At 35.7% G+C, this 12,108-nt stretch overlaps 1 protein-coding gene across 2 annotated transcripts; it reads right to left on the bottom strand.

Moving 5' to 3' along the window:
* Positions 1 to 410: 410 nt before the first annotated feature.
* Positions 411 to 3,538, bottom strand: u2af1 (U2 small nuclear RNA auxiliary factor 1). Of its 2 annotated transcripts, none has more exons than XM_073854980.1 (8): positions 3,400 to 3,538; positions 2,747 to 2,838; positions 2,603 to 2,666; positions 2,466 to 2,515; positions 1,695 to 1,793; positions 1,313 to 1,446; positions 994 to 1,086; positions 411 to 740 (listed from the first exon to the last, which is right to left on the bottom strand). In XM_073854980.1, exons 1-8 carry the CDS (start codon positions 3,437 to 3,439, stop codon positions 581 to 583), a joined length of 732 nt encoding a protein of 243 aa, XP_073711081.1. In that variant the 5' UTR covers positions 3,440 to 3,538; the 3' UTR covers positions 411 to 580. The 2 variants fall into 2 exon arrangements, with proteins under 2 accessions (XP_073711081.1, XP_073711082.1); XM_073854981.1 differs by having other exon boundaries at positions 2,466 to 2,512.
* Between the last annotated feature and the right edge of the window lie 8,570 nt (positions 3,539 to 12,108).

Below are 12,108 nucleotides of genomic sequence, written 5' to 3'. Positions count from 1 at the left end.
GCTGCGCAGTCCGGTCGCATCATGACATCATAGTACCGCGAGAGCTTTTCGAAGCGGGGTTTTTTTTTACGAAAGCTTTGCTTCTGATTTGCTCACCCGGTACTTTGATGTCATACCAATATCGGGCGCGGCATGAAGTCAAATACACCACAGATAAGGTTTTATTTCACTTATCTCTTTACATGAAAACTTTAAATCTAGTTATCATGCTTAGAATTTTAAATTCCGTAAAGTAATAAACAACAATTTATAGATTCTAAAATATTCTTTCTTTACAGTTGGTATGATTTAAAATGTCATGAAGGAAAATCTCCTCTTAAATTACATAGAAAATATGGTATAGTTATATATAGTACAACTAAGGATCATAATGTTGTGATAATAATTCTAATAATAACTACTAAAGTCTGTAAAATTTCTAAGGTATCTTTATTGAAAAAGGAAACAGTTCTTGCATAAACAGTTCAGAAGAAGGAAATAGGGGGAAATTCAATTTTTCATCAACATTTATCACATTTTCATCAGGACAGAAGTTGGACAGGGCTTGGGGAATGAATGCTAGCCTTAGAAAGGAAGGCGTTTAAAATCGTCCAGAGCGTTCTCTATCTCTTGACCTCCGTCTCTCACGATCTCTTCCACCACCACCACCGCCGCCGCCTCCTCCTCCTCCGCCACCGCCTCCTCTATTGCGTTCCCGAGAACGAGAGCGTCTCTCACGAGAACGCGAGCGAGAACGATGCCTGATTGAGAAGAGAACACATTTTACTAAAGGGGCTAAACGTCTTCATCACTTGTTTTTGTGCAAAGAATTATATATGGAGTAACAAAGTTCAAACCTAAGGCTTTACTCTTTTTATATTCTATTACAAACGACAAAGATATAATTTATAGCAGTCTAATCACAGCAATGCGAGATTTACAAATGGCCCCACCATCTATACTACTCATAAGTAAATGGTTACAAACTTTATTGTTTTTGTTTCTTTTACAAACCTCTTTCTTCTACGCCCATACAGTTCTCTCCTGAGCTCCCGTGAGATTGGCTTTAGGTGCATAAAATTGCAGAAGCCACCTCGAGTGCACTCTCTGCAGGAAAACAAATGTACTGCAGTCAGGCACAGTAAAGCCAGTAGACATAAAAGGTAAACATTAACATCTTCAACTGAATCCACAAAGTGTGCAATTTGGTATGAAATATGTTGGAAACAAACATGTAGGCATTCAGCATTGAATGCAGGTGGGATTTTGATGTTTTCCTTTCCCTAAATGTACATGAGGTGTAGAAAACCTCTGTTGGCAATTGATGACGTACCCCATCTCATACTGTCGACAGCAGGCCTCTCTAAAGTCAGTAACTGGTGAGAGCTCAGCATGGATGGGCTGGCCATTAAACCAACGGTTATTCAAACTAATCACGGCTTTCTCAGCATCTTCTTCTCGGCGGAACTGCACAAAAAAAAAAGTGAGTTTTTGGTAACTAATAACACAGCAGTAAGCCACAAGTGTGCTACAGTGATTTATGGCAGGCAATAGTAATGAGAAGATAGATCAAGGCTAAAAAAAATATTTCAGTGCAGCTCATCCAATCAGAATGAAGGGTCAGAATAATCTGTTTTCGAATTGTTAAATGTGCTAATATTTTTATGTATGCCGTATTTAAGTAAATTGGCAGCACTGATTAAATATGATCTTACCTTCACGTAGACATTTCCAACCAAATGATCTCCCAAATTATCACAGACGTTCATCTCCTCGACCTCTCCGTACTTCTCTTCCATTTCAGTGAAGACCTCCTAAAGAATAAATAAGAAAAAATAATCAATCTGCGTAGTGTTTTGATTTTGTGTTTCTATGCTAAACAAACATTCTGAAACACAGCTAAATCTCACATTTTAACCAATGGTTATTGAGGTATTATTAAGTTACCCCAATTTCCATGACCTCTTCAGTTGAAATGATGGCTTGTGCTTTCAGGCATATTTATCAAATCACTTTTATTGTCACATCACCAACAGCACATACAAAGTAAATGAGAGAATTTTCATTTTTGGGTAAACTATTCCTTCAATCCTAAAGCTTCTCTATTTGGGGCCTATGTAAGCAATCTTACCTTTTTATTTTGTTTTAGCATAATTGAAAATCTTGGTGAAATTAGTATTGTGAAAGCCTGTTACATTTAGATAAACAATGCTTGTGGTACCTTTTTTTAAAGCGTTTAAAGTAATCAACAACAAAAATCATCAAAGTAATACCCATCAACATTATAGTGGCATAAATGATAGCCATATCAAGCAAATAAAATACAAATTTCCATAAATCCAGGTATAAAAAAAACATAAAAATGTTCCTGATAAATCAATGTTTCTATGCCCATAGTGAACAGTTCGGATCTTGAATGCAGTAAGATTTCTTTGGCTGGTTGTCTTCCTCACCACATTCCCAAATTTTAAGGACAGGGTACGTACCTCAAAGAACTCATCATAATGTTCTTGCATCTCGACATCGCTGACAGCATCTGATAAAAGACAAGTGAAACAAACAAACAGTCACATTCACAAAACATACACCGGAATCTTATCCATGAATAAGAGTAAATACTTACTTAGTCCATCAGCAGACTGGGCTGTGTTTTGTGGGTTACGGTAAATGTTCAGGAGAGCAATGGTCTGAAACACAAACCCAGTAGGTATCTTTGACAAACAAATCTAAGAGAAGTGTAACATTTGTGTAAAAAGCGTGCACGTACCTGGCTGAACGTGGGCTTGTTGTGGAGTCTGGAGCACCGGTCTCCATGGCGACATGCTCCAATTTTAAAGTAGAACGAGCAGTTTACCTTGTTGAAAACGAGGGGGACAAAAAAACACGTCAGGTAAAATCCTCATTTTTTTTCAACACAAAGGTTTGCTAGTTTCGGTTAATGCTTTGTGGATTTTTCGTCACACGATAATGAAATACGCACTTACGTTACCCCAACCGTAAAATATAAAGTCTATTTAAACTAGAAATAGTAAAAAATCTTCTGATCTTCTTGACTGTACTAACGTTAACGTTGCAGCTTATAGGCTAAGTTACATCAGATCGCAACACAATGAATGAAACAAACTAAACCCACGGCGATAGAACGAGACAAAGAAAACAATTTTTAACTTTTGTCTAAAATATTTAACTACGATACAAAAAATCTGCAGTGTAAAAAAACATTTATTATCAGTATTGTAAATATGATCGTTGCACGCCGTGTTAGCAAACATCAGCCCAGCTGATAATTACACGAGGCATGGACAAATAAAACATAATTTTATAACCTACCAATAACCGGCATTACACGACAAATGTTATAAATGACTGAAAATTAACAAATGCATGAAGTAATTCAAGAATAAGCGCCCACTTACTTGTCTTTTTCAGTCCCAAAAATCGACGCCAAGTACTCGGCCATTTTGAAATAAAGAAAGGCGCTGGGTAATTTTTTTCTTCTGCTGATGAAGCAACAGCGGAGACTCCGAAGCTGGGGAGCGAGAGTGCTGCCACCTAGTGTAGTGAAGCGAATCAAGCGCAAACCAAAACAACGTGTTACTTTTCTCAGCGCTGCTCAGGACATTGTAATGTACATTGAAATGCTTAATGTAAGTCTCAGACACACACAGCACAATATTATAAAGAGTTAAGTAAAGACTACATTAAGATATAATTGGCCTATTTACAATATAGTGTTGTATGTACAAATTTATTAGCATGTGCAGGCGCACCTGCAGGACACAGTAATGCTGCCAAACCCCACAAAGCACACATCCCTACTGAAAAATCCAGCTAAGACCAGCATAGTGGTGAGCTGGTTTAAGCTGGTTTTGCTGGTGTAGGAAGCTGGTTTTGCTGGTGTAGCAAGCTGGTCTAGGTGTGTTTTGGTCACATTTTAAGCTGGTCTAGCTGGACTTAGCTGGTCATGCTGGAATACCAGCTGGCCCACCAGCATGACCACCGTTGTCAGGCTGGGAGGACCAGCATAAACCACCTTAAACCTACCAGCTTATGCTGGTTTTAGCTGGATTTTTCAGTAGGGATATCAGAGGATTCGTTAGATTTTTTATTGTCCATCACTTTTAATAACATTTTGTCATAATCAGTTACAACCAGGCATTTTAATGATAATATGATATTTAATAGCTTTTGTTTTCAGTCACACACGCTCTTGCAGAACTTTTTTTTATTGATCAATTCCAAAAGACTTACATAATTGTATCATGTAGTACTAATTTTTAACAATAACAAACAGGAATCAAAACTTAAAGGAAAAAAGAAAATAATAACATTAAATAAGGGAAAGAACGACAAAAAAAGAGAAAATGGCCAGAGGGGAATTACCGTAAAACTTCAAATAATAGCCCGGGCTTTTATTTTCCCAAACCTATCATCACACCAGGCGTCTAAAAGAGATAGGCGTCTATAAGAGACAGGCTTTTAATTTAATTGTTCCAGAATGACAGCAGGAGGTTACCACATATTACGTTTTATTTTTAATTTGAATGTGTTTAACAAATTAGTTCGTGTAATAACAACAGTCTTAAATTATTGGCAGTATAAATAAAGCAAACAACGATATGTTTTTTTATTGGTTGTTGCGTGAAATCTTACCCAGATACAACAGTGCTATTTTCTGATTGGCTGTTGTGTAGCCTCTTTCTTTTTTTGTATTGGCTTGCTCGACTAGAACTCTAGGGAAGACGGGCTTGATAGAGAGAGAGAGCAGTGCGGCCAGATACATTTTAGGGTGTTTTCACACCTAGTTCGTTTGAGCCCTCCAAACGCTCTCAGGGCAGTTCAGGGTGTATACACAGCAAATTTAGCAGAGTTAAAATTACAGTGTTAATGGAAATATAAAGAGTTTGGAGTTAATTTAACACTGGATTGAGTTAAAACCATTTTATTTAACTCTATAAAAATTAAGAGTTGGTGTCAAAACCGAGTGTTGACTTTTTAAAAAAAAAATCAACTCCCACAGTGTTTTCTTAGTGGAGTTTGTTAACTCTTAGGGTGTTAAATAGAGAAGACCTCCCACTTTTTACAGCACACACTGAACCGTGTTTTTGGATGATGCAGTTCAAGCAGAAGGTCATCTCTTTTACTGTAAATGGTAAGTAAATGTTCAATAAATAAAATTTTGATCAATAACATTTGAGAGTTGTGAGGTGTTATGTTTTATATGGCTGTTAGTATCAAGTTTAACATTAAAGGCGGAGTCCATGATGTTTGAAAGCCAAATGTTGATATTTGAAATCACCTAAACAACCACGCCCCTACCCCAATAGAATCTGGACCTTCTGTTGATAGACCCGCCCCACACATACGCAACCCGGCATTTGATTTGATTTGATTGGCTATAGTGTGTTTTGGTAGTCGGCCCGTCTTCTTTTCCAAACCGTTTTTCAAACATCGTGGACTCCGCCTTTAAGTGTCACGTGTTATTGTCATTATATGAATGCTGCAGTTGAGTTTAGGTCTTAGCCTCAGATGGAGCAATTCATACTCATAATGTTTTGGGGAGTTTTTTGTTGTTTTTTTTTGCTTTATATGCTGTTTTAGTTTAAAACATTTTTTTTAAATCCATTAATGTGTGCAGGAGATTTGCTTTGGGGACTTTGGAGGAGCACAGAAATAGGCCTACATGAAAATTTCTTCAGACGAAGAGCAATTATAAATATTAAATATTAAAACATATTAAAAAAATATTAAAATAATATTTTCAAAGTATTTTGTAATGTTTTCTGTATGTAAATTCTGTAATGCATTCTGTAAATATTAGTTTCTGCGGTGTTATACTTAAATATTGTTTTTTTAATAATGAATTTTTCCCTTTTTAATTTTGTTTTATTAACAGAAACGTTTAATATCCAGTCTGAAGGTCTGACCGCCGAGGATCATATCACCTCTTTACAGCTACTGGTTCATCATATTCTGCTGTTATTATGTGAAGACCAACATGGATCTTGGATTGAAATTAAGTCAAACTTGTTTGTATGAACTGAAGCATCCCATAAACTGTATTTATAAATATCTGTACTATTGTTATACATTGGGAATGTGCTTTTTAGTTGTCTCGGATGTTAATATGTTAATTTAATGAACACTTAAATGCATGATACATTGGGGACAATTTTTCTGCATAAATAAATGTTGATCAGATGACATAAAAAAACCATTAACAGTTTTATAATGATAATGTCCGATTATACTGCTGTATTGTTACATTAAAAAAAACTGTTTTAAAATAAAGTCCCAAAAGTACCGTAATATGTTTCTGTCTTTACATTTACCATATTAACACCATAGTATTAAAAAATATAACACTACATTGGAGTTAACAAATTACACAGAGGGAGTTAATTTTTAACAAATAAAAAATATTTAACACTGATTAGTGTCAATTTATAGTTAGATTTTTAACTCTGTATAGTGTCAATTGCTAACACTTTAAAAGAGTCAGTAGCCATGTTTCCATCCACATGTTTTTATCCGAATTAAGTGATATCGAATGAAAAATGCGTTATGGAAACAGTAAAATTCGATTGAATTTCATGAATATCGACTCAAAAGAAATACGTTCGATCTCATCGGATTTTATCTTGATCGATATATGGCTTATGCGATAAACGCTGATGGAAACGTTATTTGCCGAATAAATAATGATTTGCGATTAAGGTTTAGGTCCTTTTATGGTTGCAACCCACACAAAAAACAAGAAAAAGTTTTAGGTCATTTCCGCTCTGGTGGCACAAATGGCGTGTGTCAACAAAGTCAGATGTAAGTGGACAAACGACGAGATGAGATTCATTTTAAATTAAATTTAGCAGAGAAAATAACGGCTTAGAGCTAAAGATCTTTGCCCGAACCCGACGGGTTCGGTCGGATTCGGGCTTCATTTCTAACATTTTACACGGGCTCGTGCTCCGCCTTTGCACGGTAAATGAGCGGTCAAGTTCAATGCGGCTGAATGCCCTATCAGTAAGCGCAGGACCACGCCATTTACAGAAGCCATTTACAGTGGATTTAATAATTTCCTCAATAACCTTGGTGAGTAAAGGTTTTTTAATGTATAACTAAATATTACTTAGTCTTAAATACATAATTTAGACAGAGGATATAGACTAATGTTGGCATTAATGTAAAGAAAGTGCCGAAGCAAATACCACAGAACCTTTATCCTAATTTCGTTATTCCCAAATAACCATCTTATTCAGAATGTATTATCTTAATTTAATTCGTTAAGAAATAATTGTTTTTATTGGCATGTTGGCCTATAATGTATTGCATATGCCTATTTAGAACGAGATGTTACGATGTTACAGATGACTTTTTTTTCTTTGTTTCAACTTCCAAATGACGTGTAGCCCAGTTAGTCATTAATAAATAATGTTAAAACCTGTGTAAATTAACCTTGATAAATAATGTATGGCTGTAAACGGGTTCGGGTTTTTAAAAAGCTGTCAATCTAAATATACTTTCGGGTTCGATTACAGCTCTATTTTAGATAGCAAAAATCTAAGAAATGCCATAATTTATCAGGAACTCGCGAAGGAAATGTCCAACAATGGTTATGACAAGACGTGGGACGTCCTCCGGAGTAAATGAGGCGCTCAAACAGCGATACGTGTTTCAAAAAAGAGAGTTATCTCGCAACGGTGCCGGAGGGAAAATAAAAGCAAATTCGACCTTGATGAGATGGATCCTCGGCCAGAGAACCCTCGTAGCTTTATTGGCTTATTAACAACTCTAAAGATATTTTTTCGTTCTCATTTACGTTAAGAATTGATCCGGACTATCATTTCACGTTAATGCCTCCGTTGTCGTTGGGCATTTATGCATCTGCATCATCATAGCAATTTGATGTTAACGTAATTTTCTTATTATTATAGCTTGATATGTCGCTATCAGCTCAGCTGGCACATAAGCACTTATAACTTGTGGAATGCCGCAAATTTGTCTAGCAAAACTTTGTTCGCAAATGTTTGCTTGAATATTGTGCGATTCAGTGCGAAAATGAATGGAAACACCTTCAAATGTCTCAAATCAATTCGATATACCAATTTGATCGCAAACCAGCATGTGACGTCATTACGCACAGGTTTTTATTCGCTTTAAAGCCGTTGGATGGAAACACACTTTCACCAGCTTTATTCGCATAAGTTTTTTAACCGAACTTCAGATAATTCGATTGACAAGTGGATGGAAACTTAGCTACTGTGCCAACACTTTCAAAAGTGTTAAAATAACTCTATTGGGAGTGGACCCCATGAGACACTTTTAAAGTGTTGAAATTAACTCTTATAGAGTTATTCTGAGGTTCCAGATTTTGCTGTGTATGTGAACAAACCACGTGATCTCAGACCCCCCTAAAAGGACCCAAAAGCGAACCGAACTCAGACCACTTCTGGAGGTGGTCTGAGTACGGTTCGCTTTTGGGTTCTTTTGTGGTTCGATTTCTTTTTGATATGTGAAATCAATGAGGTCGTGGTCCTTTTCGTGTGTGGTTTTGACATTCAATCAAAATAAACTGCTGCACAGAAAGCTGGGGTCTGAGTTTTATGAAGTTGTGATGTGAACAAGAAACGGTCTTAGATCACTTCAGTTCTGAAGAGGACCAAAAAATGAACTAGGTCCTCTTTTGAGTCCACTATATTGTGAACACTAAAAGGACTGAGGTCACATTCGGCTAGTCCCTTTTCTGGTTCACTTTAAGTGAACTGGGTTTGGTTCTTTTAAAATGAACTATATGTGAAAACACCCTAGGCGCTGCAGCATATTAAATATGATAAATAGTGTTTCCGCGTGAGAAATACAATGTGTGGCGGGAGTGCATGCATGACAAAAGACTGAAAGCCCGTCTATTATCAGCGGCCCCAAAACACTACCGGCCCACGGGGAAAAGTCCTGACTCTCCCGATTGCCACTTCGCTACTGTCATCATCACCTCAATCCTGGCGACGAAGCTTGTTGTGTTGTCATAGTGATGAGTAAAGGAACGACTGCGTCTGTCACGTGACATCTACCGGTAAGCAAAAAAATGTTAGCGTGTTCAATCTGCACCATAGAACTGTCTTAAACAGACTATCTGACGGGTTTTAGAAGATTAAATACAACCCGAAACTAAAAAACAGACCAGGCCTTTATTTGAGACAGGCGTTTATTTACCCAAACCTGTCGTCACACCAGGCGTCTAAAAGAGACAGGCGTCTATTTGGGACTGGGCTATTATTTGAAGTTTTACGGTATAAGAGGTTTTATTTATTTAACCTTTATTTTAGAGATTTTTTAAGCCCATCAAAGACAAAACGTAAGAAATATAATTGCCCAGAAATACTGACAAAGGGGGCTTTTTTCCAGAAATTTGCATTTATTGAGAAAGAATTTGCTGAGTAAAATAAAAAGATTAACAATATACTGAATACAATATTTTTTATTAAGATAAAATAAAATAATAATTAAAGTGTTTATACATATTTCAAAATGTGTTTTTTCCCTGAGAGATAAGTACATCAATCATTTCAAAAGACTTTAACAAAAACACATTTTCTTTCAATACTTTGAATATATTTATTGAGAGCACTATTACAAGGGTAGCATCTATGTAATATTTTGAATGTGACTTCTCTTACCTTGTTTGAAAAAAAATATTTGTGTGGAAATGTCCAAACCATCTGAATTGAATACAATATAATACTCTTTTGATGAAATCCCAAAATCAAATAGATTTTTTAGACAATTCTAAAATGGAAAAAAATGACCATTGTCATCTGATTAACAAAATAAATGTGATTTGAGCACAATCTCTCCAAACATAATGATTTAATTATGTAAACAATATTCTGACACTCTTTGCTTTTGAAAATAACACTCGACCAGTGAAAGACAAATCTCAGCAAAACATTTTATTTCTTTTTAATCACATCTTTAATAGGATAATAGTCCATTTATGAAAGGGTCATATCAGGATGTAGGGATATTTTTACAATTAATAACATATTTGAGCTGAATTTCACAAATTATTGTTTTATCAATTTCTTTAAAAAGAGAATCTGAGAAAAAGTTTGAATGGTCTTCAATGCTTTAGTAACCTTTGTTTGAGATATATATATATATATATATATATATATATATACAATTAGGCTACTATGTTTTTTGTGGTGTCGTATTTGAATTGGGAGATTTGTATTTCTTTATCATTAATTCAATCATACGACTCTGAACCATTAAACTTAAGATTTGAGTTACTAAAAGAAAAATGAAGGGGGAAATAGGGCACCCCTGTCTAACTCCTCTGTGAACACGACATTCGGGTGATGTTCCATTTGTAAGTTTTACATATTTCCTTCTAAATAGTTTTCACTGCATCAATAAAAAAGTATTAAAGTTAAGCCCTTTTCACAAAGACATTATGGAAAATACACAGACAATGCATCCAGGATTTTTCCTGGATCGTAAGATTTTTTTTGTTCATTCACACTCTCAATATTTTCCAGAACCTGTAGGTGTGTTCACACAGATGCTGTAAAGATCGCGTAAAGACACGTGACGTGTTTAAAGTCCTGCACTTGGTAGTTTTTTTTCTCTGCAGCGTCTGAAGTTTGCATATTATCCGTACTTTCTCTCTCCAGAAACCACTTTTTGTCTATGATAAGACTATAAAGGAGCATGTGACAAGCTGTTCTAGTATGCTGGTGAATGATCTCAGCTTCAGAGTGAATAGTGACGAGCTCCCTAATCTCTGCCTCAGTCCGGTTTGCATTTGTTTCTCATTGACAGCAGGCGTAGTGATATTACTGAAAATAGTCCCCTGCCATTGAAAGTAACCAAGGGGACTATTTTCAGGCAGTGCGTTATATACCTACGCCTGCTGCAGCCATGTTACGGCAGCAAAGTCCTTGATTATTACACCAGAATGAGAGTATAGTTCCTAACCATATATGTCTAGAAAATCGCAGCTTTTAATTTTCTGTCGGTCTTAGTAAACAACAGAAAAGTCAAGTTTTAAATAGGAAAAATATCCAAACTCTTTGGTTATTTTTTAGCGCGATGCTAATGGTCTAATCAGATTCAATGGATTGTGCTAAGCTATGCTAAAAGTGGTACCGTCAGACCCGGAGATCAGCTGAATGGATTTCAAAACAGTAAGAATCAAATGTTTAACTCTAGGGGGAGCTGGAAAATGAGCATATTTTCAAAAAAAGTGGAATAAAGGGACACTTCACCCATTTGCATTAGTATTTGTATAGTTTGTATAGTTAGAACATTCATGTTTTTGAATGGTCGTGCATCATTTCCTCAGTTGCCGCTGAGACAGGAGAAATACAGATTTCAGTGTTGCACTTCCTTCTTTCAATGATGTAAAAATCATAATTTCCCATCATTGAAAGCAGGAAGTCCAATATCTTTGTTGAGGGGGTGAGACTACAAACACCCTATTTCTCGGTCAAATAGGCACCAAAATGGAAATGTATGTTACATTTCGACTACAAATATGATGCATTCAATAAAGATTAATGTTTCTACAGGTGAAATGCTCCTTTAAGACCTGATATAGCCTCTGTATTTTATCTATATTTTGTTGTCTTTTTAACTATATCAAATCTGGTAGCTATTCACATTATTAACACCATTACTTTAAAGTGTGTGTTGCAGGTTAACCACCACTGTCGATTAATGGGTACATAAATCACTCAAGATATGTGTATAATTTTTAAAATGTCTCAAAAATGGTCTTAAAGACCACTTTTTTTACGTTTTTGGTATTAACGTTTTTTTTAACGCAATACTGCGATGACGTCACGTTGGGGAGAAGTGGAGAAAGACTCAGCCAGAGCCATAGAGATAGATGAGACATTTATTGCTATTTAATACTTACGTATATAATTTGGAAATCATATATACATCGTAGGAAATATATAATGTGTTATACTGCAAAGTTACCTTGCTAATTATTATTTATGATATATGTGGAGATAAATAAAACTTCACAAATCTGCTGATTTGATCCATTCATGTCCTGACCACCAGGCTAGAGATTTTTAAACATCCTTAATCCACACTTACTAGTCTATCAAATAATATCTCAAA

The sequence above is a fragment of the Misgurnus anguillicaudatus genome, chromosome 17 (assembly GCF_027580225.2).
Source record: "Misgurnus anguillicaudatus chromosome 17, ASM2758022v2, whole genome shotgun sequence".
NCBI lineage: Eukaryota > Metazoa > Chordata > Actinopteri > Cypriniformes > Cobitidae > Misgurnus > Misgurnus anguillicaudatus.
Note: the sequence above shows the minus strand (reverse complement) of the source record. Positions and strands in the feature narration are given on the sequence as shown.